General features: G+C 47.9%; 2 protein-coding genes across 7 annotated transcripts in view; one reads left to right on the forward strand and one right to left on the reverse strand.

Moving 5' to 3' along the window:
• The first annotated feature begins 62 nt into the window (after positions 1-62).
• On the forward strand, positions 63-7,370 carry ATP4B (ATPase H+/K+ transporting subunit beta). The gene is made up of 7 exons (XM_019742047.3): positions 63-188; positions 724-852; positions 2,974-3,087; positions 3,228-3,427; positions 4,585-4,641; positions 5,833-5,934; positions 6,494-7,370. The coding sequence occupies exons 1-7, from the start codon at positions 77-79 to the stop codon at positions 6,653-6,655; spliced, it is 876 nt and encodes a 291-aa protein (XP_019597606.2). The 5' UTR covers positions 63-76; the 3' UTR covers positions 6,656-7,370.
• Positions 7,371-8,185: 815 nt separating this feature from the next.
• The window catches only part of TFDP1 (transcription factor Dp-1), a 41,050-nt gene continuing 27,972 nt past the window's right edge, over positions 8,186-21,263 (reverse strand). For all 6 annotated transcript variants that reach the window (XM_074329566.2, XM_019746594.3, XM_074329564.2 and 3 more), the window contains 8 exons: positions 19,419-19,540; positions 18,036-18,201; positions 17,489-17,632; positions 16,849-16,917; positions 14,657-14,808; positions 13,987-14,153; positions 12,804-12,882; positions 8,186-9,537 (listed from right to left, as the gene is read on the reverse strand). In XM_074329566.2, coding sequence (XP_074185667.1) covers positions 9,393-9,537; positions 12,804-12,882; positions 13,987-14,153; positions 14,657-14,808; positions 16,849-16,917; positions 17,489-17,632; positions 18,036-18,201; positions 19,419-19,540 — 1,044 coding nt within the window. In that variant the 3' untranslated portion in view covers positions 8,186-9,392. The remainder of the gene's footprint in view (positions 9,538-12,803; positions 12,883-13,986; positions 14,154-14,656; positions 14,809-16,848; positions 16,918-17,488; positions 17,633-18,035; positions 18,202-19,418; positions 19,541-21,263) is intronic.

A 21,263-nucleotide genomic window follows, 5' to 3' on the forward strand; every position in this document is an offset into this window, starting at 1 on the left:
AGGAGGATTTTCCCCTCAGTCTTGGTGTGGGGAGCACCCCTATTCTACTGGAGGAGAACCTCCAGAAGCAGGGACAATGGCAGCACTGCAGGAGAAAAAGTCATGCAGCCAACGGATGGAGGAATTCCAACACTACTGCTGGAACCCAGACACGGGGCAGCTGTTGGGCCGGACCCTGTCCCGCTGGGGTATGTGGCCGGCAGGGAATGCTGCCCTGGTGGGGTATGTGCTGGGCAAGGACGGGAAAGGAGGGGCCGCTCTGAGGACAGAGGCAGAGGACCACCCACCAGTGGCTTAGGGCTGGCTGATCCAGGCTCCCAGAACTCAGGCCCTGCCAGGACTTCCAGATAGGCCTCTCTTCCCTTACCAGATGGCCCCAAAGATCCATTTTAGCTCCAATACCCTCCGGCACCAGGGACCTGCAAGGTGGGAACATCTGAGGATTGGTCCCAAACTTTCAGGCTTAGATCTGAGAGCAGCAGTTTAGAACTATGTTCCTAAACTTTACAATTTTTAAGAAGACTTTTAAGGGGTACGGGATTTCTTTGGAGTGATGAGAATGTTCTGGAAGTAGATGGAAGGGATGGTTGCACAACATTGTGTGTGAATGTTATCACCACCATGGAGTCGTTCACTTGGATGGTTGCAGTGGTGGGTTTTACGCTGTGTCCTACATGATTGAGAAATGTGTCAGCTGCCTCTGGCCTGCCTCTCCCCGCGCAGTGTGGATCAGCCTCTACTACGTGGCCTTCTACGTGGTGATGACCGGACTCTTCGCCCTGTGCATCTACTCGTTGATGTGTACGCTTGACCCATACACACCGGACTACCAAGACCGGCTCAAGTCACCAGGTAACAGGGACAATGCTCGAGCCCGAACAGCGTGGGGGTGATATTCAGTCCCAGAGCTGCTCCCCGGAACACAAACCCTCTGGGAACGAACCCCAGGGGGCAGCCCTAGAGGGGCCTCTGAGCTACCCCCACCAGTGTCCAGGGGTCTAAGGGGCACACCAGCGTGTGGACGGTCCCCCAGCTGTTTTAATGAGGAAGGTAACTGCATATTACAAAGTCTGACTTTGGCTTTAGTTGTAATTATTAAAACAGAAGGTTTTTGTTAAGAGAGTCTTGATATCACTTACTTTGTATGTATGCATCTATAGCCACAGAGGACATTTCTGGGAGATATACAAGAAACTGTTCTCAAGGAGATTAAGAATGAAGGGAGGCAAAGAGCTTTTGTTTTCCCCTGAATGCCCCTCAGTCCTGTGGGAGCACATTATCCATAATAGCAGATTCCATTCAGAATACCCCACGTTTTCTGTAAGTGCAGTTAGTCTACTACCCTGTCCAGTTCAGAAAGTGGACTGAGCGGCACCAAATGAGAGAGTCATTCGTGACAACACTAGGGCCTGAGACAGCAAGGCATCACCTCCAGTTCTGGGGAAGGTGATTCTAACCCAGACTTCCACACACAGCCCATGAACCACGGCTGACTGCAAAAAACAAAAACAAAAGAGGGAGGGAGGGCGAAGAAAGGAAGAAAGAAATGAAGGATGAAAAAGCATTTTCCAGCACATAATTACTCCCAATGTTTATCACCCATGCATCCTTAAAACTTTCTAAAGAAGATAATAACCCCAGAAACAGCCAAGAGCAGCGCACAGGTGTGACCTAAAAGAAAAGAAAATTCAAGAGTTTTTAAGAGAATCCACCTCAGACGTTCTCCAGTGGGTCCAGCCATTCTGCTGGGATCCTCGGTGAATCCGTCTACAAACTATCTTAACACCAAAGTGCTTTGCTGGGTGTCAATTTTTAGAATCAACCAACAGAACAAACATGGAGGAGTTCAATGCAATTTCAGAACAATACATTACAAACTTGGGAACATAACTATAATATAATTTGCCCAAAACTCAGGATGGAAGGCAGAGCGAGGTGTGCTCTGTTGTCACGGGGAGGACGCAGGGGAACAGGCAACAGCTGCCTTCTGAAGCTGATGAACAAGTCACTTGAGAACCCGAGAAGAGGCCGTGAAACACGCTCAGAGCGGGCAGCTGAGAGGAGAGAGGAGAGAGGAGAGAGCTTTCTCTTCTTTTAAACCTTTCGGAAGGTTTTTATTTTAAATCATGGACAGCTGCTACTTCCGCAGCATCCATAAAAACAAAACCCTCATTACTTATTTAAAGTCACTCTCATGAACTGGGGACTGGCTAAGTTATGGACCATTTCCCACAATGCAACACGATGGGGTAATTGTAGGAAGAAAGAGGGGAGCTGATATGAAATGCCAGGGAAAGATGATTACAACTGGTATCAGCAAATGAAAAAACGAAAGTGGAATATGGACAATACGCTCCCATTTATGTGGAGAAATACAGGATATACATGCCCATTTCTATATCTTTGTGTTCACAGAACTAAGAGCTTCCAAAGGATGCACACTAGACTTGCGATGGGAAAGCTGAGGGCTGTCGCTTGAACTTCCTACACTTGTACACTTCGACTTTTTCTGTTAACAATTAATATATTAGATTGCTTTTGTACTTAACCAAAACCAGTGACCATTTTTCAAATGTGCACCCAAACACAACTTCACTTAAAACCCAATTGACCGTGGATGAGTCGCCACCTGCGACAGTGAGTGTGGCCGGGTGGCTGGCGCAGGCCTCGTGTGCTGGGAGCCCACCTGGCCGTCAGCCGAGGGCTGCACCCAGCTCCTGGACAGGCCTCATTCCAGCCGTGTAGCTCCCAGGCTGGTGTGCGGGGTCCTTGCCAAGCCGCTGTGCAGAGTGAACCTGGCCACAGCCTCGTCACCTGGGGGCCCTTGAAGACCTGGACCTGGTTGGAGCCCGGCACCCCACACTTGGCCAGCACCAGCCTGAGACAACTGTGTGTGCAACTCACCAACTCCAGAGGCAGCAGCTTGGATGTGGTGAACGTTTGGGAAACTAGTATGTGTCATGCTCTTTCTAGGTGTGACCTTGAGGCCAGATGTCTATGGGGAGAAAGGCCTGGACATTTCCTACAACATCTCTGATAACAAGACCTGGACGGGCCTGGTGCACACCCTCCACGACTTCCTGGCAGGTAAGGTTTAAAATGCTTCGCCAGCCTCTACTTTTTTCCTTTTCTAAGAAAATTCCACTGAGGGGAATGGGCTTTGCCAGCTCTAACAGCCTGAGAGGCTGCCGTCAGAGGACGGTGCCCACAGGTGTCTGTCCCGGCAGGCTACTCACCTGAGGCCCAAGAGGACAACATAAACTGTACCTCTGAGCAGGTCTTCACCCAGGAAAGCTTCATAGCCCCTAACCACACCAAGTTCTCCTGCAAGTTCACCACAGACATGCTGCAAAACTGCTCAGGCCTTATGGATCCCAACTTCGGCTTTGCAGACGGAAAGCCATGTTTTATTATTAAAATGAACAGGGTGAGTATAAAGGGCTGGAGGTCCGAGACCCGGTATGAGGTCTCCTTTGGGGAGTGCCGTGGGGTGGAGGTCAGGGCGTGTAGGCCTCCTGTTCAGGCCTCCAGAGATGGGGGGCCGCACTTGCCCGGGCCGCCCCTTCCTCACTCTGCGCCTTCAAACGCGCACCCATTGCATTGGCTCATGAATTTACTTCTCTCAAATACAACCTGAAAACCGCCTGTTCCAATACAGTACCTACTTAACACTCGGTGGCATCTGGACGCCGAGAAGCGGAGCGTGGGGCTATTCAGGCTGCCGGGGCGGCGATGTGTGCACAACAGCTAGAAAGAAACCAGGCCCTGTATAGGCACTGGGAGGGCCCCTGGGAATTGTCCAGAGCAGGTTTCCAGCCTGGGCCAGGGACCCACTGACAGGCCCAGGGCCAGGTACTGAGGCCAGGGTGAGGGCAGTGACAGTGCAAACAAAGCACAGGTGGGCACAGTCCTCCTGGCCAGGGGTGGGCAGGGGGAGACGAGGAGAGGTGGCATCTGGCTGGGTGAAGGGGTGAGGGGGCAGGGCTGCATGATGGCTAGCAGGTATGGCCCGGGGGCTGGGGGCTCCGAACACCTGCGTGGGCACAATTTTCCTCCCTAAGATGCCTAGAGGAAGCCATGTACTTGTGCTCTGCACATATCCTGGATCCCATCAGACCTGCCTGGCAGGTGTGATGGAAGCTCCCACTTGCATTGCACAGGAGGGCTGTGCACACCGGGGCAGGTATGTGGGGAAGACAGGTGCTATACCAGGCCTGGGCACAAATGGGCACACACAAGGGCTGGGACTTCAGGAGGCCGAGAAAGGTGTGGATTGGGAGCCCCGGGAGCTGCATGCCGCACAGGAGGCAGATGCTACGCCCTAATTCAGTGTACAACGGAGGGGCTGGAAGTGGCAGCCAGGGCCTGGACCCTTCTGTCTGGGTGTGTCTGCTACCTGCCTTCAACCAAGACCACAGCCCTGGGGCAGGGCTTCTGGCTTTCGAGTAGGAGTTGGTAACATCCACTGGAGGTTCTCAGAACAGGAATCACCCCTCAGATCCTTCTCAATGCCCTGCAGAAACCCCTGCTCAGGAGAGTCCCCCGGTGCTCACAGATGAGCATAAAGATGCCTTTCCCTTCCAGATCGTCAGGTTTCTCCCCAGCAACAAAACGGCCCCCAGGGTGGACTGCACCTTCCTGGTGAGTGCAACTGTCTGCAATAATTTTGTATATGCTAGAAAATCTGTAGGATCACTTAACTGGTTGTCCCTAAGAACCTCAATTGTCAGCCTCATAAACCAGATACACAACAAAACACTACTTAGTTTTACTATAGGAGAGAAAAACCTAGTAAGAAAAAAAGAAGTTTTCGTATAAAAAGCATCTGGGACAGTATATGATTAACGGACTTCAAAATGTTTGGTGGCAATTTGGAAAAACCAAGGCACTGCTATTATTGTTTTGTGCTTTTAATTTGCTTATTTACAAAACCATACCAGATTACCAGCAGCTATGGTTGTTCAATAGTGTATTTATATGGGCTAAGAATTGGCATTAACTTGTTCCAGTTTTTCTCAAAACTAGTATTTAAGTACATGAAAATAACTAAATTTGTCTTTATTGAACTGTTTTCTAAAGTTGTTTTCACCATTTTGCCTTCACCCAAGGCTCCCTGCGATTAGCAGTGGGAGCCCAAGGTGGGGGGGCCCAGAAACACCACACCCCCAAAGCCTGTAATCTCTCCGTGGGGCACCAGGGTCATCTTGTTTTCTTTCTCCTTTTTTCAGTTATTTCGACCACATGTGTAGGCCAACTTGAGATTTTGACAGACACCGAAGTTGCCTATATATGTTCTTTGATAAGCTCAAACTATCCATTGGGCAATTCGCTGACTCTGAAAAGAAACAAATCCCACAAAAGCACGTAGATCCTTATCCCAGAGAGCCACTCAAACGTTGAGCCCGTTTTGGCAAACCAGCCCATTCAGACTTATCAGCTTTCACTCCCAGGCACATTCTCGGCTCTATCCACCTTTATTATCCTACAAGGACTTAAAATGGTAACAATGAAATTTTGGTAAGTCACCAGGGGTTTTGCAAACTAACATTAGACCCCTAATGGGGTCTCAGTACTGATGATAAAGATTAGAGCTAGTTTATGCTAATAACACAATAAAGCATATATGTGGTCACCTACACACATGCCACACACAAATGGACATGCAGGGATGCACATGCACATGCACAGACACCTGAAGAGACCTGCAGACAGAGATACACATACATGCACCTACGTAGACAAGCACAGATTCACGCGCGTGCACACACACACACACTCTCACTCACTCACCCAGATCCTGCTTTACTCAGTCAGCGGCCTCTCCTCCCCCAGGACCAAGATGACAAGGACAGCCAGCCCCTACAGGTGGAGTACTACCCGCCCAACGGCACCTTCAGTCTCCACTACTTCCCTTACTATGGCAAGAAAGCGCAGGTAGGTCTGTTTCCCTTTTCCCTGTAACAACTACTGAAATCATCTGAAATTTAGCAATGAGTAGCACTAGGAAAGCCATAAACACTGTACCTATAAAAACTAAACAAAGGCGGTTACGTAGCCCATCCTGACCATTCAATGCTCTGGGTGTTTCCCAAACACAGTTCTCCTTACTACCTGAAAACACATTGCTCTCACGCAAAACATAAACATAAAACCTAATTCTTTTACTTTTCGACGGCCTCTCAAATCTTTTTAGAAAACTGCATATGCATTTTAAAGCATTTCCTCTAAATCTCTGGCTTGTTCCTGTTTTATTTTTAGATTAGTTTTCATCAAATATAATTTGAAGTTGAGTTTGTCATGGGTGTTATCTGTCCCCTCTAGCCCAATTCATATTCACCCCAGGGATTCTGGGACATGTAGCAGAGCCTACATGAGATGTTAGGTGACTGCAGGTCTTATGCAGAACGCACCTAAGAATTGCCTCTGTTCCATGCCACCTAAGTAGACACTCATTGCGAGTTTCTGACACATCTTCTCCACACTTCCCTTTCAGCCCCACTACAGCAACCCTTTAGTCGCAGCAAAGCTTCTCAATGTCCCCGGGAACACGGAAGTTGTCATCGTGTGCAAGATCCTGGCGGAGAACGTGACCTTTGACAACCCCCACGATCCCTATGAAGGGAAAGTGGAGTTCAAGCTTAAAATTGAGAAGTAAAGGAGCACGGAGGCTGGCGTCAACCTGCGGGGTGACCTGCAGACCTCCACCCTCTTGACTGCCTGCTGGCTCCACACCGAGCCAGCCTTCAGATGTTCTGGAACACCAACAAAGAAGCCAGCTGGGTAACTCCAGGCAGGCACCTGTGCGTCAAGCACTTAGCGTTAGATCAACTATTTCTTATTAAATCTTTATTATTTTTTTAGATAGAATTTGTTGCTATGATAAAAATGTTGGATTAACATGGAAACCCTAAGGCAGCAGCTATTCAACTAACAAGACCCTAAAATGATTCATCGCTTTCTATATAGACATCACTTTTCTTACTATAACTTATTTTTTCTATACATCAATGAACTACTACCCATGTGACTGTAACCTAAAGACTATTAATGCATTGATATGAAACATGACATGATAATGTACACTCTGAATGCTTGCTTTAAAGAATGCAATTCCTAAATTGTAAAAATAAATATATTAAAGTCATGCTTACTCTACGTAAAACAGCCATGTCTTTCCTAATAAGGGGGAAAAGTAACTAAAAAAGCAAATGCCTTTCTTTAAAAATCTCCTTTTTAACGTTTCAATTGCAAGTCAGAGAAATTACAAAACAATGTAGGAGTAGGACACAAGGGTTTCCTCAGTGTGACAGAACCTACAAACCAGAGGGAATTATACACAGTAGTAACCTTCCTCTCAGGCACGACTCCCTCCTTCAACATCCAGGAATTCATGTGAAGTCTGCAACTCTCTGCCTTTCAGAAACCCTGACATGAGAATATTCTGTCTGAACAAACAAAGCTGCTCTCACTGAGTGTTACGCATGTTTCACCCAAACCATGGCCCGGGCCTGATGCCCTCTTCCCACGTGAGCAGCAGGCGCCACCACCAACAGAGCAACAGGGAAAGCGCCACACGGTTCCTGGGTAGGAAAATCTGTCAACGCGAAAACCAGAGAAACCCAATGACAAACAGTGTCTGAGTAGAGAATCAAGACCCTGTACGTATTCCGAACGGTTAACTGAATCATGTATTTGCTGGGTATCTGTACTACGTAAGACAATGTAGCAAATGCTCTTCATTTCTGATACCGTCAGTGAAAGCTTTTTGAGCCACCTCAGAAATGTCATGTCATAGGTCAGAGGTCAGGTCACTCAGATATGGCATGATAACATTGGAAGTCAGAGGTCACATCTCCTTTCTTACCTTATGATCTTCTTTTTCTGAAAATCAAACCCATAAAATCTGTCTCCACTTTTAGGGTTCAGGAGAAAATCAAGGAACAAACTCTCTCCCCACCACTGGCCTCCAGAGAGGAGGTATTGCTTTAGCTTGTGCCCACCACGACCTTTCTTTGGTCCCCACCATCCCTTGAAAAGCTACAGGACAAGCTGAGGGGCAAGCAACAGTGGGGTCCGAGCCTACCACTGGTTGGCCTGGCAACTTCTCCTCACTCCAGCAGAAAGTAAGACTGACAGGATAAAATAATTTCTAGATAGTAATCTCTGAATTAGAGAAACACAGAACTTGTTTAAAATGCCCATGCGCGTTTTATTAATAAAAACTAACAGTGCCAAGTTAAACAAGTCAAACAATTAAAGTCTCTTTATATTCCATAAAATATTACAGAAAAGTTTGTGTTTCAATAAAAAGACTATTGTTTTAGAACAGGCAGCTAACAGCAACTGTGCAGCTAATGGTTCTTTGTGAATAAATTTTAAAAGAGGCTACTGCCTGTCCCGAAATTCCTTTTTCTTTTTATAAAAAAAGAACTATTAAAAATGATTGACAAATTTTGAGTTAAAAAACTGTTAAAACATTCTCTATATTTAATTTCAACTTTATAATAGATTACAGGAAGATGCTTATGAAACAAATACAATATTTGTTTCAGTACATGTCTTTAAATGATAGACTTATAAGTATGTAAACAACTATATAATAAAAAGTTTCCAAACGATGCCTGTAAGAAATCAGGCAAATTTTACCATAAGCAATAAACCATTCTAAGCCTTCCAGACAGTTTTCATAGCTGCACCAGCATGGCAGTAAACTTTTACAAAACAAAACAAAAACAAAAAAAGAACTCTGCAATTTGTTGCGAAATAGACCAAAAAAAAAAAAAAAAAGTATAAACTTGATGGAATCACAGTTGATATAATTTAAGAGAAAAATAAAGGTATAATAAGATTCATGGTGCTTAATGTTGAAAAGCAGAGCTTTGCCATCTGCTCAGTTCTTTGGACACCACATGATTGAACAACACAACACTCGTCCTGGAGCCACACCCTCGGCCAGCGGGTGGCGCCATTCACAACAAACTGCAAATGGCATTCTGGGTGGTGTACCCGCCTCCACCGGACGGAGTTTTATTTTCGTTGATGTAGATGGACTACAGCTTAGTCAGCAATCTCAGCAAGAATTGTTACTGGGCATAAATGAAGTCGTTATTTAAAAAAATAGAAAAGGAACACACAAAATCCTAAAAAGTAAGTAGAGGTCCTGCATCAGCACACTGGAACCCATACACACTGCAGCCCGTCTTAAAAGACCCGACAGAAAACAACCCTGGCTTGCTTATCAGAGGCGCACATCGAATTCAATAGCTTACCAATATCTTCTTGGGAGGAGGCCAAAAAGAAACAGAAAAACCCACATTAAAAAAAAGTTTCTCTTCCCTAAGCATGTTTTCCTGCAGCTTAACTTGCGGGGGAGCGACCTGCGAGCGAGCACGTCAGTCTTCCTCCTCGTTCTCGTACTCTTCGTCCTCGTCGTCATCCTCCCCGACATAGGACACAGGGGTCTCCACCCGGGACCCGCTGTACTGGGACCCACTGGAGCTCGTGGCCAGCATCCCATCCGCACCGTTGGTCAAGTCACTGCAAGGACAGGAGGTGACACAAGGTGGTCAGTGACGCGCGTCTGCAGCCTGCGCCAAGGACAGGCCAGCATTGCAGGGAGGTCTGGGTAGTTTCTATTATACAAAGAGAAACGGAAAGTTTCACACATTTGTTAACACAGAATCCCAACACTCTGTCATCCGTTTCACCCTCTTCATATCCTCTTCAGCCTGTCCTCTTGGACATAACCAGAAAAATGAAGGGAATATTGGCAAGACCACAATAGATAGTCTTTTTCCCCATTTATTATTACATCAGAAACAATATCCCTGAGTGCACAAACGGAAAAACGATTAGATCCTTCTTTCTAGGCCTTTTACTTATGAACTTGTTAATCTCCAGGAAGGAGGCGGAAAACAGTTAGGAAAAAGGACCCCAAGAAGGGTGACATGGGACCTTCCAAGGAAAGGCTCCCTGGATAGCATGTGTGGGAGAGCACCCAGCAAGTTGTGTGTGTGTGCACATGTGTCTGCGTATGCACGTTTGTGTATGTGTGCGGTCATGTATGATGTGCATTGTGCATGCATTCACGTGTACATGCACGTGTGTATCAATCATGTCCCTAGGCCCCACCCTCAGCTCCTCTGTTTTCTGTGAGAGCCCAGGAAGCTGAGCTGTGACAGGTGAGTCTCATGCAGACACTCTGCAATCTATACTTCCAGGAAGGCTCCAAGGACCCGCCTTTCTAGTTTTGTGGAATGGCATTTGCTGAAAGTCAGAGGGGCTGGCCCTGGGCAGGGACCACAGGCCCAGAGGGGTGGTGGAGCTGCTGGGCTGGGAGTGGGTAGGAGGCAGAGGTGCCTGGTCCTACACACTGGTCCTCAGGTGGGCGTCCAGAACCCACCTACATTTGCATTATGTTCCTAGGAGTCTCAACCAGGGACATGTGAAAATCTTTGGTTGCCACAGCTGGGGGTGGGGAAGGACAGGGGTACTGGCATCTGAGGCCGAGGGTACTACCAAACATCTCACAAGGCACAGGGCAGTGCCCACAACATAGAGTCATCTGGCCCAAAATGTCAAGAATGCCACAGGTGAGACCCTGGCCTAGATCGGTGAGAGATTTTAAGAGCTGGGATCCTGGTGAAAGACCCCTGGGTTCAGCCACCACCCAGCCTCCCAGTATAGAGAGAGTCAGACACGAAGGGTTAGTTACTGTTCTGGGGCACTGACAGGTGATGGTCCACGCCAATCATGAGGAGGAGGGACAAGTGCACATTTCCACTATGAATTGTAACTTGTGTAGGTTACGGTCAAAAATAATTTCAATTTCTTAGTATTTGAGTTGTACAGCAAAAAAAGGTATTCTAAGAAACATCAAGTATTGAATGGATGCCAACCTAGAATTTAAAATTTGATAGAGATCATCCAGGTTTCACACCTCGGGTGGGGGAGAGGGGCTGAAATCCTGAAACTACACAGGGGCTTGGAGTCACTCCCGGGAGAAGCTCACACAGTAAATCCGTTTAGATAGGACATAAAAGGGTCACAACTGCATTGGAAACGTGGCCATTATACACCTGAAAAAGAGGGAGTCTGGGAAGTACGAAATGACTAAGCAGCAAGTGTTGGTTTAACTTGGCAATAGGATCAGGAACCCTAAAAAGTTTGCAGCAACAACAGGCCAGAGCTGCAATACATACTAACACTAAAAAATATTTTTATTAACATAAAGCCATATGGATATATTTTAATACCTTTTACTGGTCTTTATTAACACTGCACAAAAAAACTACTATTCAATGTTGTGCTCTTTGACAAAGTAATTCTACACCTGGGAAATCTAGCCTAGCAAAACAGGTCAGAAAGGGTGAAAAATTTAGCCATAAAGCTGCTCATTGCCGCTTTTCTTCTAACTGGGAACCACCTAAATATCCAACAATGGAGGGCAGTTCAGTCAATTATCGTGCCTTCATAAAATACTGTATCATTCCACCATTAATGTTAGTTTTTCTTCTGAAATGTTACTGGCTTTGCTTCCCTCATTATAAAAACTGACATGAGTCTCTGAAAATTTAATCAATAAAATGAATTTCATGAAGATGGAAGTTTAGAAAATACCTAAATTCCACCTCCTTGGAATAACCAATGCCCAGCAGTTTACAGACTGCTCCCTACACACACAGAGCAAGAGAGTTGGAATTAAAAACCGAGCTGACCTCTGTCAGAACCTGACCGTGTGCCAAACACCCTACAAAGAACTTCACCCCTCACTAAGCCTCGCAGCAGATCAACGACTAAGCCCTCAGCAGTCCCATCTCCCTGGAGCAGGCCGGCTGACCCCGAGGCTTCGCAACCCCACTGTCCATGCGTGGCTCGCTCAGGGCCACCCTGTGGCCTCGTGTGTCACACAGAAACCCAAGGTGCCATGTTCAATGGCCACAGAGCACTGCATTGAAGGTGTGCGCACACCGTCATTTATTAGATCAATCCCATTTTGTTGGCCCTACAGGCTGCTAGTTTATCTTATAGTTTAAGAAATTAAACAATTATTAATACTTAGGATTAATATAAAGTAATATGTATAAATTATAACACAATATAATATAAAAGTTCATAAAACCATTGTTTTGTCAATACTTAATGCTGAAATTGTCTATCTTTTTAAAACTAAGATAAACACTGAGGGCTGACATACTCTGCTCTGTGGGACTGCTAGGTCAAAGGTTAAATGCTCACTGATTTAAATAATAAAGCCTTCAATAACACAGAAAAATACATACAACAAAAGGTAAAGTAAAAAAAGCAGGGAACAAAATTATTTGTATGTTGTGATCTCAAGTGTGTTAAAAAGAACATAGAAAATTTAACTTAACAATAAAAGGTAAATGAAGAAAGCAGGTAACAAAATTAAATATACATTGTGACCTCAATTGTGTTAAAAAGAAATAAGGAAAAAAGGATCGAGGAACACAGTCACTTAAGGCAGTTGGCAGTGGGGTTTTTGCTGTGTGTGAATTTTTAAAACATAAAAGACATGTATTACTTTTACTTTTTAGGGGGAAGAAACCAATAAGAAAGCTGCTTTCCACGAAGGGGACAAGCTGCAGGCACATGAAGCACCCTCGGGTGGGGGAGGGGCTGAAATCGCTTCCAGGGGGTGATGGACCCACTGTCTACACAATGAATCCAGTTCTGAACAGCTGAGGAATCAAGGTTGTTTGTATGAAAGCTGGGGGGCTTCACACTGCCAGGTGACACAGTGTCCCCACTGCCCACCCGCCTCGGCCCAGAACTGCAGTCACCTGGCAGAAAGCCTTGTGCCATTAGAGGTCGAAACCGACGACGTGATGAATACACTGCCGAGTGATCCCTGAGCCATTTCTGAAAAGAGAAAGAAAATAAAGCAAATGTCATGAAGCAGAGACCAGAAGAAACAGAGGCACTCATGCTGAAACAAGACGGCCACGGCACCTGGACACCTGTGATGGGTCCAGCATTTTCTGGGCCATGCCACCTCCTGGAAAGCAGCCCTGCTCAGCCAGGCCACAGCCACTGACCAGCCCTCTGCAAGAAGGCATGGAAGCCCTTAACTGGCGTGTAGTCACTGATGACGACACAACCGTGCCACTGAATCTAAACTGTTGTCATAAAGCAGAAAGTGGGAACCAAGGGGGACGAAGGACCAGCATTCACTCCCGTCCTGGAGACAGCGGTCTGTACCAGGACCAGAGTGAAGGTAGAGACGTCAAAGACGCGCCAGCTTCGGAGTCCCGGCCGGCTGGCTGCTGGAGCCTGCAGGACGGGCAGGAAGAGCCAGTTTCCCTGGACGACCCGACGCCAGAGGCCCACTTGTTCTGAACGGCTCAGGAGCTCTGAGTCCAATCCAACGCGATGGCTCTCAGGGACAGATCTACACCAAAAAGGTGGGGCGACGATGGCAGCTTTTTCTTGCCCCAAAGCCGATTCCCCTCTGTGGCCAGGATTGTTCTTAGCAAAGGAGTCAACAGAACGTAAGCCAGAGAACCAGAGTAACCACTGACCAAGCAAATGCTTCCATACTCCAGCCATCAGTTAACAGGCACAGAACGTCAATATTCTTGGTTCCTTTGCAGTAGTGACCAATCAGCTACCTGAGGGGAAACGTCCAAGCCTATTCCACTCCTCAGAGAACTTCAATCTCTCTTTTTGGGGGCCTTACCTGGAAGGTGAAATCCTGACTTAACACCTTCATATAAACTGCATGGGCCAACCCACAAAATGCCACTGTGGACACCATTCGGCAAGTGTCTCCGCGGCTGAAGGCCCCGTCAGACGGCCCTCCTGCCTCCCGTGCCCACATCTGCAGTCCCCAGGACCCTCTCATGTCCCCGCGTGTCACTGCTCTCAGTGCAGTGAGCTTGAGCCAAATTAGCAGAGGAGAGCTGAACGACTGGGGGCTGGGGGACTGTCCCCACTCAGCCACCATGGTCACTGAGACCGACTGACCTGTCACATAGGGTTCCAGCGCTTTCGGCACCAAACTTCTTGCCACTTTGAGGTCTTCAGCGGAGCAGCTTCCGGATTCCAGCCCGTAGGCCATCCCCATGCGCTTCAGCACCTCTATGTCATCATGGATTTCAAACGTGTTGTCAAAATTGAACAGATACTCAAATCTGGAGGAGAAAGTCCCTGTTAGAAAAATGCCATCTTCAACAGAGATGGACGCGCTTGGTTCCTTGGGTGCCCTTTCATCTGGTGTCTACAGAATCTGTCAACTCAGAAACAGTGACCTGGGAGACTCAGGTGGCACCGCATATCGTCGTCTACGCTCTGGAGGCGCGGCCCCAGCACGTGGCTGGCTGGTCCACCTTCGGTTCAGGCTGCCTGGCTCCCAGGACTAACAGTGAACACCATCTGCCAGCTGTGCTACGTCTGAACAACTGTCCTACTAACAATCCTAACAGGTTTGATTTATTTTCCTTTTAAAAGAGAGATGCATAATCAGGGGAATGAGAAGCAAACTTCTCAAGTAATTATGCCAAAAGATGGTATTTAATTACAAACCAGGCACTTATATAAATTAACCAGACAGGCCGTTAACACCGCTGACTGTGCCATTCTTCTTTTCTGACTTGAGACCCAGTGCTGAGACCGAGCAGGCAGGCGGACAACCTACTTGTCATTAGAAATGCTGCAGTCGATGACAGTCTTCTTGCTGGTGTTCACAATGATGAAAGGCAGGTGGATGACAGAGTTGGGCGGGGGCGGCCGGCTGGCCTGCTGCTCTGCCTGGCGGTTTCTCTGCACCAGATTCTTGAAGGCAATTTGCTACAAAAGATGAGCAATCAGCACGACGCTCGCACCAGTCATCGCCGAACCTAATCCCTTCACCCCAGGCACCCTCAACGACCCTCCCTGACCCTCACAAGACAGCAGAAGAGTCTGGGTCCCCCTTTGGGAGATCAGAGAAAGAGGGGCTGCAGGATCCAGTGAGCTGCCCAGCAAAAAAAAGCACATCCTGAAAAACCAAATCCCCAGAGAATTGAGACTGCAGACGCAGGCATTCACACCCTTCAGACAGAAACCCCCTCGTACAGAAGGAGGACTCTGGAGGTTACAGTCCTACCCCTCACTGGGGAGGGGTCCACATGTGCCCATGACTGTCCCCTCCACACGCCTTAGGAGGCAGGCATTCGGTTGTGGACCGGGAGCTTCCCAGGACAGCAGAAACAGCGAACGGGCTGGTGTAGTCTGTCTCCTTGGGGACACGGTCCTCAGGCCTAAAGCCAGAAAGCCAGGCCCTAAAATGACCTTTCCGAAAGGGCAAGATAACTTCCCTGCCATTAATGTCAAGTCAGGAAGATTCCCTCCCTCCCTATCCAGCCTCTCTGAGCTGCCCGGCGCTGGGACCCAGGAGCTCAAGGCCGAGTGGGAGACAGGCAGTGACTTCGATTTTTTTTAAGTAGCTATGAGGTGCTATGGATGCAGAGAAAGAGAATAATTCACTCTACCGAAGGCAACTGAGTGAAAGAACTCTGGAGTCTGGAGGGGCTGCTGCCTAGAGCAACTGCCCTCCCAGCCAGAGCTACGCCCATGTGTTGTTCCATTGCCCAAGTCCCCTCTGTCCCCTGGCTCTGACTACTTCTCTACCTGCCAAAGCCCCCTCAGCTGGCCTCCCATGGAAAGGGTCCTGGATGCCTCTTTTAAGGGCAACAGAGTTCCGAGGTGGGGGAAGGCGCCTCCATGCTGAGCATGCCCTGGGCACCGCTGGGTGCTGGGGCAGATGTGCCAAGCCCCACAGTGCCCCGTCCTGGTCTTTTCCCATGTTCTTAGATCTCTTGCCCTCAGCACTTAGGCTTGTCCTCAGGCCCCACACGCTTCCCCCCAAGGGTCTCACTTGCTGCCACAGCTTCTCAGACCCCGACCCTCTGGTCCTTGGACACAGGCTCCCAGGGCTCCCCGACACCCTGCGACTTGACCGCAGGGCCTGTGGCCTCACTGCCCTGAGGATCCACAGGCATCTCAGTGAGTTGCTAAGGCATCCTTCCCTTTCCTAACCAACCACCACTTCTGCTGGCAGCTGCTCCCCATGCCACTGGCAGGGACCCCAGTGCTGTGCTGCTTCAGTCCAGGGCCCAGTCACTCCCTCTCCAGCAAGATCTTCACACGTGTTTGAGTTTTTGCTTCTAACCCAGCCATGCATCTCCAGGACCCTACAAGGGTAGGCTGATGCTCAAGGTCGTCTCTGCAGGCCCAGGGGACGGCCGCACATGTTCCCTGACGGAGTGTGTCCGAGGGTACAGGGACGGTGCACTGACACATGCTCCATGACCACGTGTGCTGACCTCTGAGCAGTAATTGCCAACACCCACCTCAGGTTCACTCTGCATCTCACACCCCTAGTCTGGAGGCTGGTACTCAGAACACGCTTCAGACATAACCAAGGAATATTTACATGCTCCTTTCCTAAGGGGCCATCCCTCCTGCCATTTAGACATTTTCTGACAAGTGACACACATGCTCACATGGTTATGCTCATACACGTGCATACTCACACCTGCTCGCACACACGCGTGCATACTCACACGTGCTCACACATGAGCTCTCATATGCTCACACTCACATGTGTACACACTCACACATGCTCTCACTCTCTCTCTCTGGGAACAAGGTCCATGTCCATGAGAGTTCATGTCAACGGCACAGGATGAGCTCAGTGAACATGCATGAAATTCACATTCAAAATCTCAAAGTAGAGATTTTATTTACCACATAGGAATATAATGAACTGTGAGATACTGCTGTTGAGGAAAAACTACATTAGTAGAAGAAAAATGACCTTGCCTCCAAAGATAAGTATTTTATTACCTGTAAAATAAGTTCTTGAAGTTGAGATTGTTTCTGTTTTATTCTTTCAAGTCTTCTTTGTCTCTCTACCTTCAAAAATAAACCAGCAATACAAGAAATCATCACCATTTGTTGAACATAGCTTATTTTAAAACCCCCATCAACACCATATCACCTAAGGAGGGTCTTGCCAAAAATGTTTGCTCTGAACCTAATGGTGGGGAAACAGACCAGCTAGAACATGGCACATTTTACAAGAGACAGGCGACTTTTCTTCAATCTCAAAGCTCCGTATTCTTCTGTCTTCTCTCGTTTTCTGGACGTGGCTATATTTTGTACAAGTCCCACAAGTTAGGATTCAGACTTGCGTGCACTAGAGTTCACTGCCTTCGCCTGGCCTGACACCTCCCCACCCGCAGTGAGTATCAGCACAGCCCAGACAGGCTGGACGGACAGACAGTGCACCAACGGCAGACGGGCAGTCACGGGCCCAATCAGAGACTTTGGGAAACAGGGACACACTTGTCTGCCTGGTCCAGGCCAGGCACAGACAGCACAAGACCCTCGCAGGCACTAGTGCTGCAGACAACAAAACCACCTGCTTTAGAAAGACTGCTTGGGGGACAGTTTCCGAGCAGAACATGAAAGGTTAGCAGTGCACCTCTAAATTCTGACATTCCTGAGCCGAGTTGGTGGGCAGACCGATCCATTTGATTTCCTTCTTCTCCTTAGAGATGATGTTCATGGCCATTAGCACATTTAAGGCATCATAGACTCGCCGTCTGATGTTCTTCTGGTCATAAGCCTGAGGGAGACGGAGCGGGAGTTTGCAAAACATCCAGGACGAATCACAGATCAACATTTAAACGCTAGACCCTGAACATAAAGAAGTGCACCGTCTGCTCGCTTCGTGTGGTACAAACCCGTCGCAGCAGCTGCCAGCCTCGCTCCTAACACATCCTCACAGACCTGGCCAGTGCTAGTGATGCGGGATGGGCCCGGCAAGAGGGCATTTCTGTAGGGGGGAGGTCACCCGACAGGGAGAGCCAGAGCCCGGGCACAAAAACATTTGGGGATGGTGGCACATCGGACCCACAAAACGGCCAGATAAACTCCTTTGTACTCTTCTTGGAACTTCTGTTAGAAGTTGTTTCAAATAAAAACAGAGGGAGCTGTGCAATGCGGTGCATTGTGTGGCATGTACTTACGGATTCATTTGGTAAGATGTGATTATCGGCGGCGCTGAACTCTGCGACAAGCTCGTCAGCCACCTCATTATAGGATGTGGTTCCCTTCCTCTGTACCTTCTCACAGACCTTCATGGAGAAGTGCCTCAGGCCCTTACCGTTCTTCTCTCCTTTCCTGTTGCGTTTCCTTCAAAAATACAAAGGAGAAGTAGCACCCTTAGCCTTCTTAGATCCTGCCTTGAATTTAGACACACATCTACCTAAAACGGCTAACGAGCTACACAAGGGCCTGGCGTCCTGCTGGCTGGAGCTCCCAGGAGCGGCCACAGGGGACACTGGCTCGGTCTGTGCAGAGCACACCCAACACAGCAACGGGTGTCCAATGTTTCCTTTCTTTCTTTACAGGCCAGACCTCACATCTATGCCTTCAAGTCTCAGGAAGGATGGGGCTGCTGCCCGAAAGAACGGGACCCAGTACGTATCTGATGCACAGCGATCCACTAAACACTGCTTCTTAAAAAGATGTCAACCAACATCAGGAATTATGGAAGTTTTACTGCAAATTTAGGACGTTTTAGGGCAAATGTAGTAAGCTAACAGACAAGGGGATGCCGAGACCTTGAGGGCCACATGGCAGCGGGCGCCAAACGCTGAACACCAAAGTGTGCTATCAGGTCAGGAGGGAAAACAAATGTCTAAATTTTTTAAGTCACTACGTCAAGGAAAGGGTCGCTCCAAGTTTCTAACTGGATGAATTTTGGGGGTTGATGGTCTTTGCTTTAGAAACAATACAGACATGATTCTATAGCTTTGTTGTTGTTTAAGAAAAGTCGCAGAGCTGACCTTCGAGTAAAATCATTTTCAAATTGGTTTGCTGCAGTGGAAGAAAGGCTCAGAGTCACTGTGCTGGGGCCGTCCAGTGGGGCCACAGCCGGGAATGGCAGTTACATTTAGTTGCAGTGGGTGAGGCTGCTGCAAGAGCCGCCACATTTACACGTCATTCCCTAAGTGCTCCTTTCCGGTTGCAGACAATGGAAAATGTCTAAGTTACTGGTGGGCTCAGAAGCCAGCGCCCTCCTCTTCTTCTGCCAAGAGCTGACCACACTTCATAGTGTAGCCATCACCCCAAAACTACAGGGGGACAGCTCTCCCACCCTTTACAGTATAACCATCACCGAAACTACAGGGGGGCACCTCTCCCACCCTTTACAGTGTAGCCACCACCCCAAAACCAGGGGCCGGGGGCAGCTCTCCCGCAGCCCAACTTCTCCTTTATGAGGAAAAGCGTGCCTTGACTACACACGTATCTTGGGCATGCACTGGACATTTTTCAATCCTCTGGCATGACGATTCGCCCCTATGGCCACAGAACTGGAGGGTTACAATTCTAGGCAATGTGCTCACCCGGCAGACCAAGGTGAGGGGTCTGAAGGCTGGTTCTGTGACACAAAGTGAGTGTTAGGGGTGTGTGGGCTTCCTACCACGATAGTGTTTGGCGCTGCAGGTCTCTGAGGCGTACCAATTACCTACAGTCAAAAAAGACAATTCAGAACACAATCAGCAATCTCCCACATACGACGCTGCCATTTTATCATTTCTCATTGTCTACAGCCACTGCTGAACTTTATTAACAACGAATAATCAGAAAGAACAATGACAACGTGAGTCCCCAACAGCTGACACTTTGCACTATGGACGATATCACCACATCTCTTCTGAACATGTCTTTATTTCCCTCTTTCAACCTCAGCACCTTGTTTATGGAAACAAACGCAGAAGGAGGCATCCGACAGCCTAAACAAGCCCGACAGAACGTGCACATCTTGGGGGCGCGTGGGCCTCGATAAGGTCCCGTGGGGGGGGGGATAAATCCCATGTCCCAGCTACAGGATTCAGTGGGGCACTCGGCGCATTTCTATTTTTCCTCTCGCCCTCTTTTGTTTCCCTTCCTTTTAATGATACAGATAAACAAACAGAAAACAGCTCTCAGAACAAAAGGAATACAGTGCGAGACTCTGGTGTGCGTGTGGGAAGCCCATCCAAACGACACTTTTGTGGGGTATCCAGGCACCTCCCACAGCACAGGGCAGGGGGAAGGGAGGCAATTAGCACTGGGAGCAAAGGCAAGGACACACAGCCCAGGTCATAGGGACGGGGATGGGTGGGGGCAGCGATGACCTGCCCTCCCTCAACTGTCTGGAGCCTCCAACACCCATCGCTTCACCACGGGAAGGGAGAGCCTGCTCTGTCTTTTGACAACAAGGACTCAGAACTTTGGTCCCATCAACTAATACTCAAATATTAGCATGGAGGACGCACAGACATTGCCTTGTACAGCCAAGTAAAGTTCCAACTTTTCTGACAAATACTGTATGATCTCACTTATATGTAGAATCTAAAATAAACAAACAAAAAAACTCCAAGCTCAGAGGCAGAGGTAGGAGTGAACAAAATGGGTAAATGGGTTCACAAACTTGCAACTGTAAAACAAGTCACGGGGGTGTAATGTATAGTTAGTAACACTGTACTGCATATTTGAAAGTTGCTCTGAGAGTAGATCTTAAAAGTTCTCATCACGAGAAAAAAAAATCTGTAACTACATAAGGTGATGGATGTTAACTAGACTTATTGTGGTGATCACTGCAGTGTGTACAAATAGCAAATCATTATGTTGTACACCTGAGACTAATACAGTGTTGTATGTCGTTTATACCTCAATAAAAAAGTAAAATAAAATCTCAACTTTTCAAAGATCTTGTTGTGTCACTCTATCTGCACCGATGACTTGACCCAGGAAACGATTCGGACCCATGACTTGTCAGTTACTATGCAGCGAAATGTCTCAGTGACGTTTAACATTAGGCACCTGAGCGAGGGCAGCACACACAGGAGGGCAAACTGCAGCCTCAGGGACTCACGGTGGCCGTCACCTGGCTATTTCAGTCCCCTTCTTAGTGGGTGTGTTACCTGCGGTGGCCCTGAGACAGCTGACCTGACACTTTGTAAAGTATCCCTAAGTCCAGGTCACCTGTCAATGTTAATGATCCACAAACCACAGAAAGGAAAATAGCTCAACTGAACTGCATTCTTTTAATTCACGTTTCCAATGATAAGAGCTTCATCACAGCGCTTTTTAAACTGTAGGTCACCGTCATTCGAAAGCCATGAAACAAATCAAAGAATTTTCTGAAAAATGAAACAGGCTAGGAAAGAGAACTTTCGTTTCTGTTGATAAGTACGTGCATTTAC

Source organism: Rhinolophus sinicus, chromosome 16, assembly GCF_057876585.1.
Source record: "Rhinolophus sinicus isolate RSI-liver-muscle chromosome 16, RSI-T2T, whole genome shotgun sequence".
In the NCBI taxonomy this organism is placed as follows: Eukaryota; Metazoa; Chordata; class Mammalia; order Chiroptera; family Rhinolophidae; genus Rhinolophus; species Rhinolophus sinicus.